The 25890-nt window shown below is 44.5% G+C and overlaps 1 protein-coding gene and 1 long non-coding RNA gene across 5 annotated transcripts in view; one reads left to right on the forward strand and one right to left on the reverse strand.

Moving 5' to 3' along the window:
* CD34 (CD34 molecule) overlaps positions 1-4359 on the reverse strand; it is a 24527-nt gene extending 20168 nt beyond the window's left edge. For both annotated transcript variants that reach the window (XM_004775275.3, XM_004775276.3), the window contains exon 1: positions 4235-4359. In XM_004775275.3, the coding sequence (XP_004775332.2) occupies positions 4235-4313 (79 nt within the window). In that variant the 5' untranslated portion in view covers positions 4314-4359. The remainder of the gene's footprint in view (positions 1-4234) is intronic.
* On the forward strand, positions 3599-13336 carry LOC106003986. Of its 3 annotated transcripts, XR_001176794.2 has the most exons (5): positions 3599-4044; positions 4745-5250; positions 6464-6623; positions 8006-8235; positions 8998-9503. It is a non-coding gene; the product is annotated as an uncharacterized LOC106003986 (long non-coding RNA). The 3 variants fall into 3 exon arrangements; XR_001176795.2 differs by lacking the exons at positions 3599-4044; positions 8998-9503 and adding an exon at positions 10532-13336 and having other exon boundaries at positions 4806-5250; XR_001176796.1 differs by lacking the exon at positions 3599-4044 and having other exon boundaries at positions 4806-5250; positions 8139-8235.
* Positions 13337-25890: the final 12554 nt, after the last annotated feature.

Below are 25890 nucleotides of genomic sequence, written 5' to 3' on the forward strand. Positions count from 1 at the left end.
CCCAGTCCCCTCTTCCTTCATTCTCCACGGACTCCTTTCCTGCAGCTCTGTGCCTCCCTGTCCTCAGGCTGCTGCCGTTCTCTTTGGTGCCAAACAAGCACCCAGTCCTTTCTTCCAGAGCACACTAATACCAGGCAAATGTGTGTCTATCAGAGGTTTGAGAGCCTGGTGCCAGCTCGCAGCCCAACCCAGAAGAGACAACGGCATAAGCTTGAACTCCTTAGACGTCACTGTGTTAAGCACCCCTGTCGCATCAGAGAGTTTCTTCTTGAAGCGACTTTTCCACCCTTGGGCACTACTGTTTCTTTGGTGGTTCAGGGACCTCCCCTCCTCTCACTCTCTTCCTTCTGGACTCTGGATCCCTGCAGCTGCGTCTCTTGGGCCCGTTAAACACAAAGTTCCACTTAATTTTTATCTCAGTCTTCTGTCTGTCCCTGCATATCCAGGGCCTGGTTTGTTTGTTTGTTTTCCCCACCCAGGGATTCATTAAGGCATTTTCTTTTCTTTCTTTTTTTTTTTTTATTTTTTAAGATTTTATTTATTTATTTGACAGACAGAGATCACAAGCAGGCAGAAAGGTAGACAAAGAGAGAGGGGGAAGCAGGGTCCCTGTGGAGCAGAAAGCCCCAAGTGGGGCTCAATCCCAGGACCCCGAGATCATGACCTGAGCCAAAGATGGAGGCTGAACTCACTGAGCCACCCAGGCGCCCCAAGACATTTTCTTTAACAACAAAACTGGCCATCTAGAGATGCTGCTCTGCTACAAGGTATCAGTTGTGGGTTCTTAGTGTCTTTTCCCCACAGATCAAAAAGAAGCAGACTTCCCAATTAAGCCAAAAGGCCTTTTCCTTCACATCCAAAGGGAAGCAGATTGGTCTGGGATGGGGGTGGGGAGGCCACAGAGTACAGGTGCTGCGACGGAGGACACCTTGGTCCATCCCTATTTGTGCACAGCTTACTCCCCCAGGATGCATGCCCCTTTCTCCTCAGCAAAGTCAGGAGCCTTTGGGATGAAAAATTATAGATAATGTGTTTTTATTTCTTAGCTGAGAAGGGAAGAGAATGTTCTCATTAGAAAAGTCAAAATCCAGAAAAATAGGAAATTCTGCCCTGGCAACTCCGAGCGTTTTCTTTTGGAGGGTGGTGTTGTGTTCTTGTTCCACACCTTCACATTCTCACTTCCCCACACTCGGGACCATTTCGTGAGATCAGGCAAAGTCAACTAGAGAGGGAGGCCAGGCGCCCTCGGCGGAGCTGAGTAACCACCCAGCCCTGAAAGTGAGCCCAGGCCCTCCTGCCTGGGCTCTAAAGGAAATCAGGCAACGAGGCCCCGCGAAGTGGAATTTGTTCCTCTTTTTAAAATTTGTTTTTGTAAGACGCTGCGCCCGAGTTTGTCTGCTGCAGTTTGGCCCTCCTTGCCCTGAGCTCTTGGAGACAAAAGACTCAGAGAAGCAAAGAGGTGAGGACACGGGAGCAAGGAGGCCCAGGAGGTGGAGCCAAAGGGATAAGAACAAAGATGCCCGGGCGTGTTTTCTCAGTCTGACAGGAATGCTGCTGGAGACTCGTATTGGCAAAGGTGCTGCCAGCTGGACCGACCCTCCAAGGGCGACCACTGGGGGCCACTGAATTAGTCAGAGGTCCCCAAGGCTGCTCCTCCTCAGTCGCCATGTGGCAGAGATTCAAAGGGTGGAGTCCTTTCTCTTCTGGAAAATATCTGATAAAATTCTTTTCCCTTTTCTTTTTTCCCCTCTTACATGTAGCCCCAGACAGGATATGGGTGTGGGGTCAGCACGCACGAAGGACCCAAAGGAAGAAGAGGAATGTGAAGGGGCGGGACGGTGGGGGGGGGGGTGTCCTTATGGAGAGAGGAAAGATAGGCCCTGGAGGTCTTGGAGGAAACAGATACTCTGAGCCTGACAAGCAGGGTTTCCTATTCTCCTGAAAAGCTTCTCCTCCTAGCTGGTGGCATGGCAGTGCTACCTGGTGGCCTCTGAGCTCCCACTCTGACTCTGGTCACCACCGAGGCAGCCCGTCCTCAGCCCGAGGAGTCTACTTTTGGTTGGCTGTTGTGCTCATCCTTATGCCAACTTCTCATGGGGACAGAAAGACCTCCAGGAACAAAGCTCTCTGTCAGCGTACATGACACAAAACCCATCAACCCCTCAGTGCCCTAAAATTTGCAGTAACCACACGAAATTCCTGCAATATTCCTCTGTTAGCAAATGGTCACTCACTCATTTGTCCCACAATGTATACCAGGACAGAAAATGACTCCTGGCATTAAATAAATAAATAAATAAACAAACCCTAGAAAGTTCTCAGGGAAGATATAAAGCTCCAGACTGACCCAAGACATCTGGCAAGATCGAAAATAGGGATCTAGGGGCGCCTGGGTGGCTCAGTGGTTTAAAGCCTCTGCTTTCAGCTCAGGTCATGATCCCAGAGTCCTGGGATCGAGTCCCACATCGGGCTCTTTCCTTGGTGGGGAGCCTGCTTCACTTCCTCTCTCTCTGCCTGCCTCTGCCTACTTGTGATCTCTCTCTGTCAAATAAATAAAATCTTTGAAAAAAAAAAAAACTTTAAAAAAAAAAAAAGAAAGAAAGAAAATAGGGATCTATGCCCCAGCTGTCACCCCCAAAGCTGAGACAGGGGAATTCTCAGCATATCTGGCCCAGATTTTGCCAGAGTTCAGTCTCTCTCCCCACCTCCTGCTGCAGGCCAAGGCAAGACTGAAATTGGCCAGCTGAGGAAATAAAAAAAGGGTGGGCCTCACTCGGCCCGGGACCAGGTCATCATAAGCTGTGTAGCCAAAGGAGAGAAGAACATTTGATCAGCTGTTCATCAACTCCCCCCCGCTGGGAGAGCACCTTCTAGCACCCAGGGGAGTTCCCCGGTCTAGGACTTCATCAGCTCTGTGACAGCTTTTTTCCCTGCCCAACAGGTCCACAGCTGCCAACTGGTCAACCCAGAGCCTAACTTAGAGCTTTCTCAAGCCCAGAGTCTCTCTCCAACTGGGTGGGCGCAGAGGGGGACAGCAGAGGACAATGAGAGCAAAGGGGCCTAGCTGGCAGGCCCAGGTCACTCTGTGGGGCCCTGGTGGGTGGCCTTTCGGAGGGAGGAAGAGTAGGGAGTTGGGAGCCCCAGAGGGCTGGAAGCAGAATCTTGAGCAAAAGGGAGAACAACCAACTAAGCTGAAAAGCTTCTAAACACAAGGCGATGAGATGGAGAACATTATCCCCAAATGAAAGCAATTAAGAATAAATATTTATTAAGCGTCTATTACCTCCTCACCAAAGTGAGAGCAAGAGCTTAAGGAGTAGGGGCAAGTGTGGGTGAGTGGAAGGACATCCACTAGGCTGCTAACCTATTCACTAGTTTTAGAACTTGGGGAGGGGGGTTTGAGGGAGGAGAAAAAAGCCCCCAAATGTAACAAGTCTCAGTTGGTGCCAGGGTTGGGGGTGCCCAGGGAGAGGGAGGCAGCGCGCAGAACAGTCTCCATCTGCCGCCAGCTTCTCTCCAGCGGATTGGGAGTGGGAGTGGGTGTGGGAAGAGGCAGTTGTAATTCAGCTTTCCCATCCTAAAGGCAAGGATCGTTTCAAGGTCTGTTCTTTACTCCATACTCCCCTGGTCATCTAACTCCGCGGGACTCCTGGGCCTCCAGGGCTTCGGAGCCGGGGCCTCTTCCCAGGCTGGCCTTGATCCCGTTCCTTAAAGGTCCAATTCAGACTTGCCCTGTCCTGGTGGTCTAGCGGGCGCCTGCGCTTTTTTCCCAGCAGCCGCTCAGGCCTGGGCTTTCGGAATCAACTCCCAGACGCAAAACTTTCCCTCTTCTCTCCTCCCCTCTCCTGGCTCTGGCTCCAACTTTGCGCTCTGCACCTCCAGCCACGCGAACAGACTCTGGCAATCTTCGAAGCGCTTTACTTTAGAAACAACTCCAAGGAGTCTCAGGGCTCCGACTCCGGGAAGCCTAGGGCGCGTACCTTGGGGAGCTGACCCTGGCGGCGGGGGTCCCCCGCCCTGCCCGTCCACCTCGCCGCTTCCCAGGTGATGCGCCGCTCCCAGCGGGGCACGGTTCAAAGGGCCCCGGTCGCGCCGGAGCCCGGAGCCGCCGTGGGCGTGGGGCGTGGGTGGGGGTCGGGGTCCCTTTCCCCCCCGCGCCCCGGGGGCTCTGCGCGCTCGGCCGCGGGAGAGCGAGGACCCACCCCGGCCGCCCGGGCGCGCAGCCGGTACTCACGCAGCAGACTGAGCAGGCAGAGCGCGGTCCAGCCCCGCGGCATCCCGCGCCCCGCGCGCGCGCCCCTGCCGACCAGCATCCTTCCCGCGCCACTCCGGAGAGATGCGCTCAGCCCGAGAGGCGCTCGGCCCGCGGGACGCGCTGCCCCCGCCCTCCGCCCGGGAGCGGGGTGGGCGAGCTGGCTTTTTCCCCTCCCCTCCCTCTTTATTCCTGGCAAGGCCGGCCCCTCTCCTTGGCCGCCACTACCGTGAGCTTCCCCGCTCAGTCCCACAGGCGGAGGACGTTAGCAGGGGCCGGGGTTGCCGCCGTGGAGGCCAAAAAAGGTGGAGGTTTGTGTGGGCCCCAGACGACTCGTTCAACTTTATATAGAGGCCCGTCTTACTCCTTCAAGCTCGACTTCCACTTAACTTTTAACCCCTTTGTGTCAGCCTGGCCGGTGGCCGTTCAGGTTTCCTCAGAGTTCCGTGTGTGTTCTTTCTTTTTTTGTTTTCCTTTATATTCAACTTTAAGCCGAGAACAGTGTCGCTGAAGGACTTGGCTGTGAGGAGCTGAGTTTACAAGTGTGAGTATACTGAATATTAGGTAAAGCTCGGCACATGCCTGCTGCATTTCGTGACTGTCACACCAGAGACTGTGCCGCATGGTAAGGAAGCATAAAAACAGAGCAGGACACATAAATGTAGCAGTCATTCGTTTCACCCGCCCAAAGCATCCTTGTCGATTTTCTTCTCATTTTTTTCCCCCTGCAGGATTTGTCTATTTGTGTTAATTTGGAGGGCTTTTCCTGTGACGGTCCCTAATTTCCCCCATAGTTTGAGCCGGTCACCATCATCATAAAGACGAAGGACTCTCCCCACCCCTAGGAGGCTCTTTGTTGGGCACCCCGTCTCCAGCTCTGGGTCTGTGGCTCTGCAGGCTTTATCTTGCTCTTTCTTCAGGAAAAGGACTTCCCTGACCCCACCCTCTACTACCTGACTGATCCTGGAGCTCCTTATTCCTCACTAGTTGTTCTAGAGGTTGGTAAACTGAGCTGGGCAGTCAGCCTAGTTGCAGATTGGTTTGAATGGGGGAGGTAGAGGTTGGAGGACAGAGGGCGAGGCAGGAATAGATGATGGCACCAGGGAGGGGATAAGACAAACCACAGTCTCGGAATGTGCTCTGAGGTCCCGAATGGAATCACAGGGTTAGGAATACCCAGTCCACTGTCTTCCATGATGTGGGCGCCACACAGCCAGAGCAGGGGGGAAGGAAGGTCAGACCAGCTCCCTCTGATTTCTCTTGATTTACTGGCCCGCAGACTCCCTAGCATCATGAAAGTAGAATAATCTTTACAGTCTTTCTCTGATCTACTATTATTTGGTTTGTACAGAAGTCAGTCCAGGCCTAAAAACAAAATCCAAAGCTCTCTATTCTGATCCTGCTGGCTAATTTTCCTTTAAGTAGGAAACAATGCCTTTCATCATGCAGTAAAACCAAAGGCTTAAGATGCAAATTTGATAGAACACAATGGTATGGAATGAATCTGTTTCAAAGTGTAAATGGTGATTCAGATCTGATCACCCTTGTGATCCCAAAGGCCTGCAGCTAGAGACAGAAAAGGCTGAAAAATACATTTTAAAATCAGGCATTTGTCCTTGGGACTCCCCATAATAAAGAAAAGAGGAGAGCTCCTCTCCCACTCCCCTTCTTAGCCGCCCCCCCCCCAACTTTCTCGGTCCCAGGGACTGGGGCTGCTTCACACCCAATGAGAGGTCCTGAACAAAATGTGAGGTTCTAATCCTTGTTAGACAGGAAAACCAATTTGGCTTAGATGGCTCTTCCTTCACTCTTTGCCTTTTCTTCTGGTTATTTCAAATGTCGTTTGTCTGCCCTAGCTGGCCCACAGGAGACAGAAAAGAACTTGTCTATTTAGCACCTGAATTTCTCACTAGCTTTGGTGCAGACCTTCTTAAAGCGTGGTCTACACAGAATCAAGGTTAGGGTCCGGAATGTGCAATTTCATAGGCATACCCGGGATTCTTATGCACACTAAGTTCAAGAAGCCCTAGTTTAGAAAGAAGACACTTCGGATGCAAAGTGGAGGGCAGCCTTCCGGGAGGAAAAATAGGAGTAAAGGGATGGGAAACCAGCACATCCCTGCCTCTGAGAAACCAGAGCTGTTCTTCTCTGGTCTGCACCACACCTGTGCCACTGGGGTAGCGACTAGTGGTTACCCTTCCTATTTTCCAGAGTCACTGAGACACACCACTTCAAGCACACACAAGCTTGGCCCCACCACTCACACACTCTGGTTCAGTCCGACCACTGGAGAGGAGTCCACCTGGGGCTCCGGCCTCACGGTCTGTTTCCGGTTTCCTGTTTTCCCCTGTTTCCTCACGGTCAGAGAGAGGTAAGTTCTCAAGTCTCCTCAAAGCTCTAGACTTTCTTGGCTGCCCGTTGGCATCTCTGCCCCCTACTTCACCACTTAATCTGGTGCTAGAAGAGGATGGTGACTACACTGCTCATAGTGGAGGGTGCCACAGAAAGATCCAGAGTGAGAGACTCTGTCAGGCCCTTTACAGACCTCTAGGTCATGACCATTCTTACTGTGGCACGTTGCTCCATCTCAGCCTCAACACACACACATCGTATCAAGCCATTTAAAATAGACTTGCACTCCATGTTAAATATAACTTCTCTGAGTTAAAAAAAAAAAAGAAAATGATTAAAAATTTTTTTTGAGTTTTAAAGTGTATGCATCATTTGGTTCTTATTATTCAAACTTTATTACATTTATATAAAACTGTTGGAGTTGAATTGTGGCTTACAAGTTGGCTAAGTTTACCTTTTATGGATAATAAATACAACTTTTGTTCATTTTGATTTTCCGATTTCATATTATAGAATCAACACCTTTTCCCGTGTTGCAAACTTGTTTGGGCTCTTTAAAAACTCTCAGGTTTAGATGCCATTTGAGCAAGGAAGGTAGCCTTTGTGGCAGAGGTGTTCAGATGCCACGGGGAGGCCACGAGGACTTAAAGCCCGTTCCTTCCTCTTCCCGCCTCCCAGTCTCTCTCCAGTGCCTCCTCTTGGCAGAACCTAACTGGAAACCCACAGGAAAGGGGGTCTGGGAAATATGGCGTGTGAATTCCGGGCCCCAGTGTCTAGTGGAACATTAGTTCCATGAAGCGGGAGCCTCTGGCTATGCCATAGACCAGCTCTAGGGACAACAGAGCCAGAAGTCTCAGGCTGAATTATGATGATCAGGTCACAAAGGTTATTGAGTCCGTTGAAAACATACAGCCAGAAAGAAGAGGAAAGAGCTGGGGTAGGTTAGTCTGCATGGGATAGGGAGCAAGCCAGGTGAAAGAACCCCAGTCTTCCGTTCTGCTCCGATGTTATGGTTGTGAGGACCAGAACTGAAGTTAGGTAAGAGAGCAGTAGACAGAACATGGTTGGAGCCAATGTTGCCACCACCACTTGCTTTGCTGGGCGATGCAAGGGCAGGTAGGCCTGGTCCCAGGTCTACTCCTCACAGAGTTCGTCAGTGTTCTGTGCAGCCATCCCCTTTGTTAGCATTTCTGGGGCAGAGCATACAGGGAACAGAATGGTGTCACCAACAGGCAGACAATTTAGGTAGATAATGACCTGGTTGTCAGCCCTGAGGTGATATGCTCTCTACCCTATGGCGACTTAATCTTTCTATCCCTTTCCACCCGTAAGTAATACTCTTGCTCATTCCATTGTTTTTACAATATATTCCATTTATTTTATTTTTACATGTCTTTGCAGATTAAAAACTGGCTACCTACTTTTAGCTTATCTGAATTCTGCCAATGTCTCGCAAGACTTGTTTATGTATTATCTATAGTGAACACAGCTGATGAATTTTGCCCATCCTGTTTGCTTTTCTTGGCCTCTGTAGAAGAATTTAATATTTTCCCATAATGGAGCAAACACACACTCTCCCCAACATTATAGAGAAGAGTCTGGAAGTGTGGGGTTGGAACTTAGAGACAAGGGTGAGTAACTGGCACTGATCCAATGTCATATATTTTTCACACAGATAACCACTTTCCCATTCTGTTTACTGTGTAACTTCCCCTTTCCCTCTGATCTGAAATGCCATCCTGTCATATGCCAACATTTTGTATAAATGTGGGCCTGTTCCTGGGCTCTGTCTGCTGGTCACCCTGTGTACCCCAGGGCCTTTGCTGCTGTCTCATCTACTGCAGCTTCTAAGTCCCGATATGGGTAGCACAAGGGAAAACCCTAATTTTCTTCAGAAAAGTAGCCTGCTTTTCTCTGCTCTTTACTCTTTCATATGTATTAGAATCTGCTTATCAGGTTCTTCCCCCAAAACAGCCTTTTGGATTTCGATCAAAACTTCTCTGTAAATTAATTTGGAGAGAACCAAATCTTTCCTTCGGTGAACTTGGCATAGCCCTCCGTTGTTTGGGTCTTCCTGAAAGTTTCTGATTTTCCCTGCAGTGGTTGTAATTCATCATTTGTTAGATTTATTTCTAGATGATGGATGTCCTCTAATGCTATTGTAAATCATATCTTCTTTTTAATTATTTTTGTTGCTGGGGTATGAAACAACAATTCATTGTTTTATAGTAATCTTCTATTGAGCTCCCTTGTGAAATTCTCCTATTATTCCTAAGTGTTTGTAGATTCCTTGGATTTTCTATGTAAATGATCATATCAGCTGCATATAGTGACAATTTTATTTCTTATTTCCAGTCCTTCTCCCTCTGAATGATCATTATTATTTTTTTAAGGTAATGTCCTGGCAAGAATGTCCGCTGTGAGGATTAAAGATGTGGTGATCCCAAACATCTCTGCCTCATTCTCAATTTTAAAGGCTAATATTCTAGTGTTTTCCCAACATTTGCTTAATTTTTTATATGTGCTTTGTATCATGCTAAACACGTTCCCTTCTATTCCTCATTTGCTGAAAGATTTCTTTCTTTAATAATGAATTTACTATGATTTTTAAAAATGTCTTACCTAGATCTATCGGAATGATACACATTTTCTTCTTTAATATGGTAGTACAGTAAATTACATTTATAGATTTTTCTAACATTAAACCAACTTTGCATTAAGCCCAACTTTGTCATGGTTTATTATCATTTTTATAAACTGTAGAATTTAATTTGCAAGTCCAATGTTCTATTTATGATTTTTGCTTCTGTATTCATAAATGAAATGAGCCTGTATTTTTTCCTCCATCACTATGTCATTGTTTGATTTGGTGTTGGGTTATAAAATCCTTATAAACTGAGTTGGAGAGTATTTCTTTTCTTTTTCTTTTTCTATCAGGAAGAGTTTTTATAAGATTGGGATGATTACTTCCTTAAAAATCTGTTAGAACTTGCCTATGAAACCATTTGGGCCCAGTATTTAGTGTGAGACCATTTTAAAACACTGATTCCATTCATTGTTATGAATTCTCAGTTTAAAAAAAATTTCTTCTTGAGCAAATGTTATTATTTGCCTAGGCAATTATGTATTTATCAAACTTTTCAAATTGTTATTGATAAAATTCCTTCTGTCTCATTAATCTGTTCTTTATCTGGAGTATGTTTCCTTTTTAATCCAGATCATTACTTGTTCGTGAGTAATTTGTGTCTTAACTTGTTACAAATTTTTAAGTTATACGAGTTTTTAAATGACTCGTGGTTGTTTATGTATGTTGGGATCACACCCCTCATTGCATTTGAGTGGGTGAGGCTGTTCCTTAGAAGGGAGTGAGCTTGGATTGACCACCCAAAGCAGGCGCCCAAGAAAATCTGTTGGCATCTTTCACAGACCCCTTGGGATACCATTAAAGGCAAAAATGTAATGATGATTAGAAAAGAGGCATAAAATGTAATGTCTCATTTCCCCCTCCCCTCCAAGCACTGGCCTCAGGCCACCATCTCAGTTTGGCTGCTAAGGGACAAGCTTCTGAGTCCAAGAGAAAGGCTGTGGCATTCTGGCTAGACTTTCTCACAACCCATAGCTTCTCTGGGCATTGCTGCACCTGGTAAGAGCTGGCAATATGTAAGTGAGAAGAAAGCATGTCACAGTGTGATGCTGTTTTGTTGCGTGAAGTGGTAACATGTATCCAGTACATACACAAGGGTTGTGTGTGATGGTGAAGTTATGGGTAAATTTCACTTTCTTCTCCACTCCTGTAGCAGCCCGTGCATTTGGTATTTGCAAGAGCTGTGCATTAATTTTACAAACAAAAATAATAAGCAAAGCTATTTTCATTTTGAGAAGGTGAGAAGTGTGATGATTATTCACGATTATAGTTCTTTTTTTTAGCTTTGTCAGGACCTGGGCAGTCCCTCTGGGAGCGGCCTCGTGATTCTGAACACAGCTTGGCTAAAGGGTGAATGTGCCTATGATGAAACCAACTTGGATAAACATCCTTTAAGTCCCGGGAAGCAGCGCTCCGAGAATGGGTCAGACCTCCACCGTTTGTGACTGGGAGTGCGGCTGTACTTCCGGTGTTGTCTCTGCTGCTTTCCCTTGTGTCTGTTCTAGGCCTTCAGTAAATCTTCCAGGTTGTGCAGTTCTATCTTGTCATTGCTCATGAATGCTAGTGGATAGCGTGTATGTTTCCATTAAAGCCAGGGTATCAAAGCGGGTCCAGGCTGCCCTGGGGGGGGGGGGTCAGCATGTAATTGATTCAAGAAAATTCCAGGATGAAGGATTTATGGGTAAACAAGAGGCGCCACTTAGCAAACTGCCTTCCTCACTTGGAAATTCTGTCTGGTGCTACCTGAAGGTTGGTATAGGGAAGGGATTTCCCTCATGAAGGGGTCCTGGAACCCCCTTCAAGGAGCTGGATCTTCTTGCACTCAATATTGCATCTAGTTCATAGGCCAATAGGCTTTAAAATTCGGGGACCCATCAGTCTTCGTCTCTGCAAACCCAACTGGAGAGTGTTAATAACATACATCTTATGGAAGCCAAAGCAAAGAGGGTGGCTATTTTTAACTTGGAGCAGGAAAATGTGGCTGGAAAGGAAACATCTGTCCCAAGCTATTGACTTGTATGCTTTGTGTAGAGGTCTTTTCTGTCTTGAAACCATCAAAAATAAAATAAGGTGGTTGGTCCAGGCCTGGCTCTGGAAGAAAAAAGCAAAGCTTTCCTCAATTCTTATTTCTCCTGCTTATCATCTGTGTTGGTTCTGTGGGCCCAGAAGAGACCACCTTAGAGGCAGAGGGTGGGGAAAATGGCCCAAGAACGGCCTGATTCCTATGAATTTGTGATTCCTGTGAATTTCTTCAACCAAGATGGCCTCACCCTTTAGGGTTCAAAATTTACAGATTCCCCAGTTGGGGGTGGGGCAGGTCACCAGAGGTCTCATGCTGGGAGAAGACCTCTGAGTGTCAGAATACTTCCCTTGGCAGTTCTGGCTGCTGCTTTCCAAGCAGAGGAGTTGTTCTTTCTTCTAGGGGCAGCAAGAAAATTCTCTTTCCTCCAAGACAGGCCAGTCTTCTCTGTGTCTGGCTGGGGGAAGGGGGCAAATGTAGATCTGCAAAGGTTCAGAGACCTCTTTTTGTCTCCATAGAAACATTTTTCATATTTTAGAACATATAAAATGAGGCTGAATTTACTCACCAGAGGCTCAGGATGGATTACCTGATGGAGGAGGCAGGGATGAAGTAGACAGTACTCAGGCTGTGCACTGCACAATTCAGCAGCACCAATCACACACACGTGTGGCATGTGAATAGCTCTCCCTGGAGTGACTAGAGATAGAGAAGAGGAAGAGGAGCAAGGCAGAGAATACAGCTAGTGAGGAGCTCTGAGCCTTTGTCTTAGAAAATCGACCAGTGCAGTTCTGTGTTCTTTCTCTCATATCTCTCTCTCTCTCTCTGTCTGTCTCTCTCACTCTCTCTCTCTCTCTCTGTTTTCAGCCAAAGATTGAACCAGGAAAGAAACAATTTTTGTTTTCCAGATTGAGTGGAGAGTTGGCAGGAGAAATGACTGGGAAGAACAAGAATAATAGATCTGCACAGATCTGCTCATTCCCTCTCCTGGTGCACTCCCAGCAGAGCACTGTCAGAGCAGCAGGGCTTGGAGGGTGTGAAACAGGGCTGCCAAATTGCATGAGTCTCTAAAAAGATCCATATGTCTGGGTTGCACCAAACTTCTGAGATCAGGGAGGGGGTTGATAACATCATCTACTGGATGGGAGTTCAGTTCTCTTCCTTTGGGGAAGATTGCACGTCAGCCCAACTAGATGCTGCTAGACTTGTAATGATCCAGGTTTGGAAAGTCGAGGTGCAAGTGTTTGGGGTGTGGAGGAAGGAAGAGGGGCAGGAAGTAGAGTGAATGGGAAAGATGAAATCTCTAAGCCAGAGTCTATGAACCATTCAGTAGGAAAGGAGTTTGGAAGCCCCAGGACATTGAGTTTCCGTTAACATTTTTTTCCATGCCAGGGGAGAATTTTGGGGGAGCCACTGTGCAGATGGATTCCAGCCCATTTGCCTACTTCGTGGGAAGTCTAGACTCAATCCTCTAATCCACCCTCCAGAGCCAAAGAAGAGTCACTGTCTTTGCCTCACTTCCTTAACCCCCAAAATCTAGCTTCCTCTGGGATGGAGGGTAGCAGATGGTACACAGCTGTGAGACACATCTGGTTTTGCAGGGATCAGAGGAAGGCACAAAGGCCAGTTGAAATCCCAAGGGCTACCCTAGAGGCATGTCTCCAAAGCTGGGGTGGTGCCCCTGACACTCTACCCAGATCCCATCTTGGACGGGCTTCATGTTTTCCCTTCGTTCTCCACGCCTTCCCTCCACTCCAGCTTCAACTGGATTCGACGAGCATTTTGTGAGAGTGGCCAGGCAGCTGCTTTCCAGATGTGTGTTTTCTCCAGAGATGGTCACATCCAAACTGAGGAACTTTGGGAGGACTGGCTGGGGACAGCAGAGACAGTGTCTCCGAGGAATGATTGACCTAGGGGAGCAAGCACGGTGACCATCCGAAGACCTCATAGTCAAGCCAGAGGATGAGAACTGAAGAGGGAGTGGGAAGGTCCTGGAGTGTTCTCAGCTCTTGTCTCCAAAGATCTGTGTCCAAACATTTGAGTTTATTGAATTTGCCTAATAATCTGACTCATCGTGTGTGTGTGTGTGTGTGTGTGTGTGTATGTTTGCTTACAAACAGAGCATAATCTTGAGGAAGGAGTATCACTTCTCTGTATCTCCTGCATTTCTCACTTGAAATTCTGGTGGTCTCTAATCTGGTCTCCCTCTGACCATTCTTGAGTTTTTCCCTGTTCATTCTTCACACAGCAGGGAGAAATAAAATTTTAAAATTAAAAACTAGGACATTTCATTCCCCTGCTGAAAACCTTTCAATGACTTCCCTTTGCTCTAAAATAAAGTCCCAACTGCTCACCGTGGCCAATCAGATCTGAAGGGGCTGGGCTTCACCTTGCCTGTCAGCCTCCGCTCTGAGGCTGGCCTTTTCGTCCACTCTCCCCCTCACCAGCTGTGTCAGCCTCCTAAATCCTGCCAAGGTCTCTTCCAACTCCAGATCTCCACCCGAGCCGTCCCTTTGACTGACTGCTCTTCTTCGGTGCTTGCTTTCTGTCAGCTGGCTCCTCATCTTGGGGTCTTCCCTGACCGCCTGATTGAAACAAAGCTTCTCTCTGATAGCACCATCCTTTAAAAACCTCATTCACAGCACCTGTGACATTTGACCGTCATACACTTATTTGTTGGTCAGTTGTCATCTCCATTTGGCTGTAAGCAGCATGAGGGCGGACCCGTGTGTGTTTTGTGTCCTGGAGCCATGCAGGCCAGTAAGGAGACCCCCCCTGAATATTTCCTGAATGAATGAATGAACTGTGGCTTTATTTATTATTATTATTTTTTTTTGTCAATATTCTCTGCTTTATCGGTTTGCAGATATGTTTTCACCTCACACATCCGTAAAAGATGTTTTCATATTAGGGGCCGACATAAGATTATCATATGCTAGTGTTGTCATTTCATAAAAATAAGGTCTTTTTTTTTTTTTTTAACAACTTCAAGTTGAGAAGAGCATGAGCTCAAAAGGAAACCCTTTCTACAGAAGTACGATTGGTGATCTTATCCTATTTTTCATCATTTTCCTGAGGACTTAAGAGGATGTTGTCACAGATGGCCCATGCCTTCTGACTGGCACTTGGAAACCTTAGCCCAACCCTGCAGTTCCCATAACCTAGGACCCTGCCCGGCACTGGTTAGAGTTCTGGGTCAGACCCCGAGTGTCCAGGGGACCCGGACAAATCACTTCCCCGCTCAGGAGCTCGGCCTTGGCATCTGTGGAATGAGAGGGTTCCATGAAGGAAGTGAGCTGGTGGCTAACTGTGCCTACACCCTGACCCAGAAGAGGGAGCCTGAGCCATGTTTGCTGCTGAGGGGACACCGGGGGTGGCCCGAGCCTGAGCCCTAGTCGCTGCTGGGTTGAGGGAGTGTGGTGGTCATTTCCTCGTGTGAGGAGCAGCCAAAGGAGGTGGGGGAGCAGCCAAAGTGGGTGGCCAGTTCCTGTCTCTGACCCTTGGGGCAGCGCCTGCTGCTCTTGCCAGGCTCCCACACCTTGGCTAAGAATAGCTCAGCTCCTTCCTGATGGCCGGCAGTCACCCGGAGCCCAGAGGAAGGAGTGCGGGACTATCTAACCTCAGGCTGGCCTGTCCCTTCCGGCGATTCTCTCCTCCGCTGGGGGGATCAAAGAGCTGCCGGGCATCTGACGCGACCCCCTAATTATAGCACCATGGTGTGTAGACAAGGGCGGCATTCAGGCCCCTGCTGAAGGATGATGGGAAGCTGGATGCCTTGAGACTGAAAACTGAGGATTTGGGGACCCAGGGTCAGGAGGATGTGGGCTGGGGGAAGAGAAGGTCCTCAGGAGTCTTTGAGGGAAGCAAGGCCCTGGGGAACAGGAAGCTCTTGTTTCTGACTGAGCAGGAATGAGGTGCGGCCCGGGCACCTCCTTAACTGACCAAGGCAGGTGGCCTGAAGACCACACTTGGAGAAATGGCCAACCACGGATGATGGACCATTCCAGAAAGTAGATGCCTGCGTGACAGACCAGCCCTGTTCTGGTTCCAGAGCTGACTTCAGAACCATCACTGGGTCCCAGAGACTCTGGTCCCCCCCCTCATTTATCATCCGAACAGAGACGTTTTTGACAGCAAAAGAGGATGTTTTTAATAACTACGCCAGGACAGCAAGCATAAACAGTCTGTCCTGGGCAAACCAGGACGTCTGGTTGCTCCAGCCACAAACCGTGGCCGCGTGTCCATGTTCTCCTCTCCTTCGATCTCTCCATAGGAAGAGATGAGATAGAGCCGATTAAAGAAAAGAAGAGGAAAAGACAGAAATGGCAGGACCCCCCCCTCCAGAAGTGTGGGGATCCAGCATCCCAGCGTGTCACAGGTCCTGTCCTTCATAAATCGGGTGGAGTTTAATTCTAACCCCAGAGGAGCTGTGCTCCAGAGCTGGGAAAGAAAGGAGCACATTTCTCAGGAAGTTGCATTGCTTGGCTGAGGTTGGGGGCCGCCTGCATGGAGAGATAAGCCCGGCGGACAAGCCAAGAGCAGCTTCTTTCCTTGGTTTTCTGCAGCTGAACTTCTGGGCTCATAACAAGTGCCAGAGAAACCCCCTGTGCCTTCTTTCACTGTAAAATAACATCAGCTTCCAGTTAACTGTCCGCAGTCTACACAGATCCCTTGAACAAACAGGTCTACTGTCGATTCCTTAACGAGCACATAAGGAGCGGATCCTATGTTGTGTGCCAGCTTCTGTGCTGAATTTTGGAGATGTAAAAACAAACAGGGCAATGGTCCCACCTTCGAGGTACTCTCAATCATTCAGGGAAAACAGCGGGCCAGACAGTTCTGAAGGTGATGGAAGCTGCTCTCCTGAAGAAACCTGTTCTAGAGCCTCGTTTTCAGAATCCTGGAAGGCTTTGACAACCTTTATTTTATTTTTTATTTTTATCTTTTTATAAGACTTCATTTACATATTTGACAGAGAGAGAGAGACAGCAAGAGAAGGAGCACAAGCTGGGGGAGTGGGAGAGGGAGAAGCAGGCTTCCTGCTGAGCAGGGAGCCCGATGTGGGGCTTAATCCCAGGATTCTGGGATCATGACCTGAGCTGAAGGCAGACACTTAATGACTGAGCCACCCAGGTGCCCCCTAACCTCCCTTTAAACGCACAGCAGTTGTCCATAGAGCAAAACCCTCACTAACAGGAATGATGGAATTTACTAGGAAGACTTTGAGAGTAGTTGTCAGAGGTAGGGGTCTTGGAGCTAGTCAGACCTGGTTTTGGATTCTGGCTTGGCTAACTCAAAATTGTGCTCTTTCAGCAAGTTTCTATGGGCAGATGGTAGTAGGGCTTACTTCATGAAGCAGGATGTTAAAGCTTTCAAGGACGCACAAGTCACCAAAATGCAGATTCTGATTCAAGAGGTCTGGGCTGGGACCCAGAATTCTGCGCTTTTAACAAGCTCCCAGGTGATGGGGATGCTGTGGTCAGAGGACCGCACTTTGAGGCGAAAAAGCACAGAATCTCAAAAGATCAAAGAAGTGCTGAGCGTGGTACTGATGAGTGGTGAGTTAAGTACTCCATAAACGTACCCTATTACCTTTCAAATGAAATATTAAAATATTTATTTTCATTTAAGTATCTCCCCATATATTACTTGTTATCATAATTTAAAAGAAAGATTCTTAAGCCGGGGAAACACTCCTGGTTACATTTCTTGGGTACCATATGTTGCCAGTTTTTTCAAGGTTCGTGACAATAGGAAAACTCCAGAAGAGAGGAATGGGAGATATAGACTTTGTGTCTAGTACCATCTCACATCTTCTTGAGGTGCAGAGTCATGGGGACCTGTTCAAATGTCATATCCCTCCTGAAGAATATATCTAACTGTGGATATTGTGAGAAACTACAGACCCATGAGCACTGTCAAGATATTACTCCCAGACCCAATATGAGCCATAAATAGAAACTAGGGAGCAGAAATTAAAACAACAACAACATATGATTAAAGTTTTGATGTTTTTGTAAACTAGTGATTTTAGGATATAGTCCCAAATTTGTTGAGACTCCTACAACTGAGAGGCAGGCTCAGGCTCTATGTCCCTGTCCCTTAAATCTAAGCAGGCTTAGGGCACCTGGGTGGCCCAATCAGTTAAGCATCTGAGTCTTGGCTCAGGTCCTGATCTCAGGGTTGTGGGATGGAGCTTTGCCTTCTGCTCTGAGCTGTGTGGAGTCTGCTTAAGATTTTCTCTCTCCTCTCTCTCTGCCCCTCTCACTCATGCTCACTCTATCTCCCTCTCAAAGAAATAACTAAAATCTTCTAAAAAAAATCTGAGCTGGTATGTGATCGCTTTGACTAAGAGAAGATGATGCCATCTCTCCCTGGCACTTCAGAGGCTAGATCAGAAAGGGTCCTGCAGTGTCCTCCTTTTTCTGGGAAGGCTCGCTTTCCAGACATGCTCCCTCTCCTGGAACCCCGCCGTCACTTGCTACATGGAAAGGCCCCATCTAGGTGCCCTGGCTGAAGGCCCCAGCTGAGCCCAGCCTTTCAGAGTCCAGATCAGGCGCCAGGAGTATGAATGAAGGAGCCTCCAGCCATCCCGGGTTCCCCAGTGGAATCCCCACAGCGGTGGAACAGAAGAAACCCCTCCTAGTATGCCCTAACCCACAGATTTCTCGAATGTGATGACATGCTTGTTGTTTGATGTCACTATGTTCTGGGGTGATTTGTTACTCAGCAATAAGTAATTCAAACATAAGCAATATTTTTTATTTAGAATTAGAGAATGTCGTGGGCCCTCACGAATGTTGAATATTATGTGCTGTAAAGTTTAATAACATACAAGTAAACATCAAACCTCTAACAACTTAAGTTCAAATTCTGCGATTATTATATTGTGTCATTGGAAGAGGAGGAGTAAATAGCGAAAGCAAAAACAAAACAAAACTGGGCTTTGGAATCAGACAGACCTGAATTTGAATGCCAACTTTAAAATTTACCTGTTGTGTGAAAGGCAAGTAGGTTTACTTTTCTCTATGTCAGTTTTCTGATCTATTAAATGGGATAATAATATCTAACGCATAGGGGATACAGGAGAGATTGAATAAAAATTATAATAAACACATACATAATCATTATGATTTCCAAATATATCACTAGGAAAAAAAAGCCCTGGAAATCACGAGTACATATGAGATCACGTGTGGCGGGAAGATAGGCAGGTTTCTGAAGAAACTGTCCCCTAAACTAATCCTTGACATGAGTGAGAATAGCTAAATTTGATATTCTTAGACTCTAGAATTTCAAAAATTTCCAAAAAATTTTGGGGACAGATATAGGGGAAAAAAGATTTCAAAGAGCCTATGATAACCAAGACAATCTTGATGTGAAACAAAGCTGGAGATCTTATATTTCCTATATTAAGGTCAATTATGAAGACATAGTAATTAATTTAAATCATGTGGCTCTGGCGGCACCTGGGTGGCTCAGTCGGCTGAACCACCTACTCTTCCCCCCACCCCCCACCACCCCCCGCGGAGTGTGGAGTTTCCCTCCCTCGGCCTCTCCCCCCTCTCGCTCCTGCGCACTCTCAGTCTCAAATAAATCTTAAAGAAGATTGTGTGTTTCTGGAACAAGGATATGAACAGAACAGAAAAGAGAATTCAGAAGCGCACCCATGCGCATTTGGTCACCTGATTTATCGCAAACGTGATTAACTCAGAGATTATGAAGCAAACAGAAGAGGAGTAAGAGGTGTGAGGAGAAGGAGAAGCGGCGAGGGTCGCAGCACCGAGGAGGGGCCGACAGAGCTTCGCTTGGGGAGCAGGAGGAGATCCGCAACGTCAGGGACAGCCGGCGTCCATTAAACGGAAGCGTTACTTAGAATTGGACTTTCACGTGACTGTGGGAACCGAGCTGAGCTCTTCCGGCCCAGCGGACAGGAACCCGGGAGGAGCGGTTTGCAGGTGGAGAAGCGGTGGGCCGGAGGCAGGGAGAGTCAGCTGCGCCTCCAAGAACTCGGGGCGCGAGGGAAGGCCAGCCGTTCCCAGCAGGTGTGGGGGACAGGGGGTCCTTACTCATTTATCGAGGACAGTAGAGGCTTGAGAATGTTTATAAGCTGAGGACACAGTGAACCGGAGAGGAGAAAGGAGAAGCTGTGTGCCGTGAAGATGACCGATGCGGCCGGTCTAGAGGAAATAGTGTCTTCCCGGGGAGAAAGGAAGATGGAGAGTCAAGAATAACCCATGAATGCACTGTATTTTATGAATCTTTAGATGTCTCTAGAAACTTCCATATTAATCTTTCAGTTAAAATAGCCCCACTTCTTGGACAGCTTCCTCAAAAGACTTTTTGCTGCTTTAAAAATAGATTTTGGAATATTTCAGGCATAAAAAGGCTATAAAGAGTGATGTAAGGAACTTGTGAGCCTTTTACTCTCTTTAAGAAATAGAGTGTTATCAATACAATAAAAGATAGCTACATGCTCCTTTTCTGATCATAAACTCCACTTCTCCCCACTCTGTCCACAGGAAATCACCATCCAAGTTTGGTGTTTCTTTATTTCTGAGTATTTCCTTATATTTATATTATATACAAATACATTTGTATTTATCTCTGAGTGATATTTATTGTATTATGCATTTGTGACTTTTAAATAAACGACATCGTACCGTATGCTTTCTTTAACTTTGTTTTATCCCTCAGTATCTTTGCAAGATTTCTTTATGTTGACATATGTAGCCCCAGTTTATTAATTTTTAGTGGTTCATGGTATTCTATTATGTGGATATACTGTAACTTATCTCTCTCATATTGATGACTATTTCCAGTATTTCCAATTACAAACACTAACACCATGAATATTCTTGTACATGTTATCTTGTACGCATGTGCAAGAAATTATGTATATATATCTAGGGGTGAGATTGTTGGGTTGTTGGGAAATGCACACACTCAACTTTAGGAAGTATTCACACATTGTTCTCCAACATGGGCATCCCTGTTTATGTTTTGGGGAAGGCTCAGTTATTAGGTCTTCAAACATTTCCTCTGCCTTGGTCTTTTCTTTCTGGAACTCTGATTAGGTACTTACTAGAACTTATAAATCAGTCCTCTATGTCTCTCCATTTCTTTTTTTTTTTTTTTAGGAAGATTTTATTTATTTATTTGACAGATAGAGATCACAAGTAGGCAGAGAAGCAGGCAGAGGGAGAGGAGGAAGCAGGCTCCCTGCTGAGCAGAGAGCCAGATGCGGGCTCATGACCTGAGCCGAAGGCAGAGGCTTTAACCCACTGAGCCACCCAGGCGCCCCTGTCTCTCCATTTCTTATTCATAATTTCTACCTCTGAATAGCTGAGCTGCATTTCAAATGATTTCTTCATTTCTATTTTATCATTCAGCTAATTCCACTGATTCTCTTTCTAGCCACATCTTCTTTCAAATCAATATAATATGGATTTGTAGATTTAAAATACACATTTATACAGTAGAGATGTCAATTGCATGTTTATGTTGCAAAACATATCACATATACAGAACTGTTGGGTGGTGTTAAGAAATCTTTATTTTTCGGGATATTAATTATTTATTAATTATATGTTACAGTATCTTCTCCCTGTCTGTGACTTGTCGTTTTTTTTATCGTTTCTTTTGTTGTATAGAAGTTTTAAATTATAACGTACTTTAATTTATCCATCTTTTTCTTTATGAATTGTGCCTTTTATACCTTGTATAAGAAGTTGTCTGTATCATAGTCTTAAAGATATCTTCCTATAATTTTGCCCAAAAATCTTAACTTCCGCTTTTCAAGTTGATTCTTCAATCTAATTGGAATTGATATGGATATTGAATGATACAGGGATGGAATATTGTTATTTTGAAAGAAGTTAATGAACCCAGAACTAATTAATTATTAGTCTATCTTTTCCTTATCAATCTTAAATGCCACTTTAATCTTAGACACATTTTCCATATTTCTGGGCTCTCTGGCCTATTCCAGTTACATATTTCTATCCTTGTGCCAATACCCCACTGTCTCATTTATTGTAGTTCAAAATAAATCTGGATGTAGAGATGGCAGCTCCAATTCAGTCCACCTCATTCCTTTTCTTCAAAAACAGCTTGCCCATTCTTGAACATCCATTCTTCCATATACATTTTAGAATCAGCTTAGCCAGAAAAACTCTCTGGGTAAGTTTGTGCACATAACAGTTTTATCTCTTTCTTTACATTTCTTTTAACATTTATTTCTTTGACTTGCTGCACAGGCCAGAACATGAAGCACGATATTCAGTGGAAGGAGTGATACAAAACATCTTTGCTGTGGTCCAGATTTTTTTTTTAAAAAAGAGTTTATTTATTTATTTGAGAGAGAGAGAGAGAGAGAGTAAAAGACAGCATGAGTAGAAGGGGTGGAGAGAGAGGAAGAAGCAGGATCCCTGCTGAGCAGAGAGCATGGAGCCTAACAGGGGGCTGAGACAAGGACCCTGAGATCTTGACCTGAGCCAAAATCAGGAATCAGATGCTTAATTAACTGAGCCACTCAGGAGTCCCTATTTTCTTAGTATTTTAAAACATAGCCTATATTTATAGTCGTAACTGATTTGTAAATCTTACTACGAATTATTTTTTCTCTAAAAAAACGAGTTAAAAAAACAGTTTTAAGATTTCTAAAAAGATCAACTTTTGGCTTCATTCTTTGTGTACATCTATTGTCTTTTTAACTTCTTAAGAAACTTGGCTCTCTAATTTCTATTCTTTCTTATTTTCTAATACAAACATTTAAAAATTTCCTCTAACGTCGCCTTTGTTCATTACACATATCGGGTATGTACTATTTAATTATACTTGAAATTAACGTATTTTCCAATTGCTGTCTTCATTTGTGTGTTTTTTAAAGATTTATTTATTTAAGAGTGAGAGAGTGCACACTCATGTGAGTGGGAGGAAGGGCAGAGGGAGAGGGGAGAGAGAATTCCAAGCAGATTCCCCACGAGGTAGGGCTCAATCTCATGGCCCTAAGATCTTGACCTGAGCCTAATCCAAGAGCTGGATGCTCTACCACATGAGATACCCACATGCTCCTAACTTCATTTGTTATTTGACCCATAGATATTTCAGAAATATGTTTAAAAATCTTCAAACATCCTTGTTTTTTTAAATGTTATTTTAAAGAAATGTGTAATTCCATTTTAGTCAGAAAAGATAGTGTCTGTGATATGGTAGCTTTCCCACTTACAGAGACGTGCTTAATTGACTTAATAATACAAATTTAACTTTCACAAGTGTTCCATGTGTGCTTGAACACAGTGTGTATTTGCCAATTGCTGGGTTCAGCGTTCTATATATAGCCTCTGGAATAAATGTGTTAATTACGTTACTCAAATCTATTTCTAGCTAATTTTTTGCCTGCTTGATCTATCATTTTTGGAGGGAATTGCATTAAAGTTTACCACTGGGTGAGTTCATTTTGCTATTTTCTTTTTGTAGTTCTATCAATTTTTGCTTTATACTGAAATTATTTTAGTACATATGGAAAAGGATAGAATTGTTATTTTTTATGGTGAATGAAAAACTTATCAATATCTAATGATACTCTTAATCTTCAGTAATTTTTTTATGTTAAAGTGTATTTTGCTTGATATTATTGTAGCTACATGAGCTTTCTTTCTACAAGTATTTGCCTAAAATATCTCTCTTCATCCTTTCACTTTTGACATTTCTGTATCCTTACTTTAAGATATGTCTTTGGTAAAGGTATAAAGCTGAATTTTCTAAAATCCATTTTAATAATCTCTGTCCTTTAATTGGTGAGTTTTCAGTCCACTTACATTTACTGTGATTACTTATCCACGTGGATTTATTTCTAACATATTATTACATGTTTTCTATTCGCCCTATGTTTTCTATTCTTTTTTCTTTTTTCTCATTTTTTTAGATTGGTCATTTTTTTTAATTCAATTTTTTTCCTCATAATAATTTGGAAGTTTTACATTCCATTTCAATTATTATAGATGCTAACTTTAAACTTTTAATAATAAGTATATTAATTTTAACAGGTCTACTGATCAGTATTTCCCCTTTTGTTATACATGTTGTTATATACCACTAATTTAATTTTATCTTCATACATTTATTTACTTATTCAGCAAACATTTATTGAGTGCTTGTTATGTGCAAACACTGCTAGTATCATGGGATACATCAGTAAGCAAAGTTTTCCAAAATATATCATAAGAAAAGTCTTCTAAAGTAAGAATTCTTACCCAACACCCTTATGAGGGTTAAGAGTTTTAGGAAAACATTTTTTTGTTTCTTCTCTTTGTCTCACCACAAGACCCAAAGTCCAAGCAGAAATAGAAAAATTCCTTTGTGATTTATCTTTGTATATAAGCTGGTAAGTAGAAACTGAAAGAGATCAAACTGTCTATACATACACATATTTAAAAATACACCCACATGCCTACTTGTGTATGTACCTATAAACACAAATTTTATCAAAATGTATTTCTACACAGCTTAAAGATTCCTGTTATTGCATAACATTTATCACCAAACCTTAAAAGAAGAAAAAAAAAAGAAAAACAAACATACCTTTTCTCTTGTTTTCCCTCTTCAGGTCAACCTCTGTCCTCTCTTTTAGCGAATTCTTTTGGGATTTACTTCTAGATTTCTAAATAACATGTTTACCTTATCACTTTCAGACTTTTCATCTTAGTCATTGTGCGCAAATCCTCTGGGTTGGCACCTGAAGCTGGGCTGGCTTTCACTTCACCTCCTCCATCATCACATTCACTCCCCTTGTCCTCACAAGGTTAACTCCAGGAAAGAGAGTAAGTGGTTCATTTTATGTAGTTATATCTTAATATAGGACTATAGGATTTATGCTCGGCACTAGCTGTTTCATAACTATACAGACTCTATTTATAGATGAATCAAGCAACTTTAATATTTTTTCCCTTTCTGAACTAGTTTTGTTTATCTTTTCTGGAAATAACTAGAGTCCTGAAGTTTGGTTTGCCTAAGTCCCTATGCATTTATCATTGACTCATCCATAACCTCTTCACGATGATTGCATTCTTCTCTCAAGATGTTCAGGTACACCAAACATTCTGTCAATTGCAACTTCTTCAAGAAGGATGGCTTGCAGCCTTCAAATGTGCTCCAGGTAGGATTGGTGGCCATCTAATGCTTGAAGTACCGTCTCATCCTAGGCTGTCCCCTCACCTTCCTCCAAGGGAGTCTCTCTGTTTCTCTCCTGGGCTGGATCCCCTGTTTTCTGTGTCCATCTTCCTTTTTTTGAGCTTCCTCCCCTATTTGTGGTAAACGCAGCCTTCACCAGCATTTTACAAATCAATGTACTGGATGGAGGCAAAACATTTCAGACCTTTTATGTTTGAAATGGTCTTTACTCTCACACTTAGTTTAGCTAAGAAAAGAATTATTTTTTATAAATTGATTCCTTCTATAATTTTAAAGGCATTACTCCATTGTTATTTAGGTCCCAGCATCGCTGTTAGGCCTGAGTCTTGTTATTCCGATTCCTGATCTTTGGAAGTGATCTCTTCTTTCTGGAAACTTGTGGGATATTTTCTTTTGTTCCTCAGTGTTCCAAGAAACCATGAGGTGTCTTGGTGTGGGTTATGTTCACCTATAATATTGGGTGATCAATACATCCTTTTTCTCTGGAAAAACATACCTGCCTGTTTGGAGGAAAATATCTTGAATTATTTGCCTGTTTGGATTTTGGACTTTCTGAACCAGTGCCCTGGCTTTATCTTTTCAATAATATTTTCTATCATGTATTTTTACTCGATTCGGGGTGATTTCATTATATTTTAAATTTCTGCTACAGTCTTTTTTATTTCCAGAGTGCTTTTTAATTTGTTTACTAAATATTTCTTTCTTTCTTTCTTTCTTTCTTTCTTTCTTTCTTTCTTTCTATCTTTCTTTCTTTCTTTCTTGTTGTTTCTGGCTTTCTATTTTTGTTTTATGGAAATAGTATCTTCTCTTATCTCTCTGAGGATGTTTGTAATTCTACCTTTCTTCCCCCTAAATATTCTTCCTCTTATATGGTCTCCACTTCCTCCAAGTGGTTTTCTTTTTCCTGTTTGTTTATTTACTTTTTTGTTTTGGTTTGTGTCTTTCACGATAGAGGCTTTCTTTGCCATGTGATCACCCTTGAGTATCTGCTCATCTGTACGAATGGGATGCTAGCAAGCTGATTGGAAGCACTGAGAAAGGGGTTTGGCTTGCCAGGTGTGGTCTCTGCAGAAGGGGTGTTCTGGCTGGGATGTATCTTTGAGGGACTCCTGGCATCAGTAGCTTTAGCCCTTCCTCTTGTGCTTGCCAGAGGCCCCAGAATGTTCTCCTTTTTCTTCCCTAGAGGATTTAGTCCTAGATGCCTATCACTGGGAAGTGGCTGGGGAATCCCAGCTTTCAGTTTGGGCCCTTATTATCAGAATGATGTACCTGTCCGAAACAAGGGCTGGTATCTGACAGTCTAGAGCCTTTGTGTTTTATTTCCATCAGCCACTAACTCTTGTCATCTTGCTGCAGTTTGAAAGAACCAGTCACCTGTGGTGTGGTGGGCTGGGACAAGTGAGATCAGGGTGGAAACTGGGGGGCCAA

This window comes from Mustela putorius, unplaced genomic scaffold (genome assembly GCF_011764305.1).
Source record: "Mustela putorius furo isolate JIRA1106 unplaced genomic scaffold, ASM1176430v1.1 tig00001012_pilon_pilon_pilon, whole genome shotgun sequence".
In the NCBI taxonomy this organism is placed as follows: domain Eukaryota; kingdom Metazoa; phylum Chordata; class Mammalia; order Carnivora; family Mustelidae; genus Mustela; species Mustela putorius.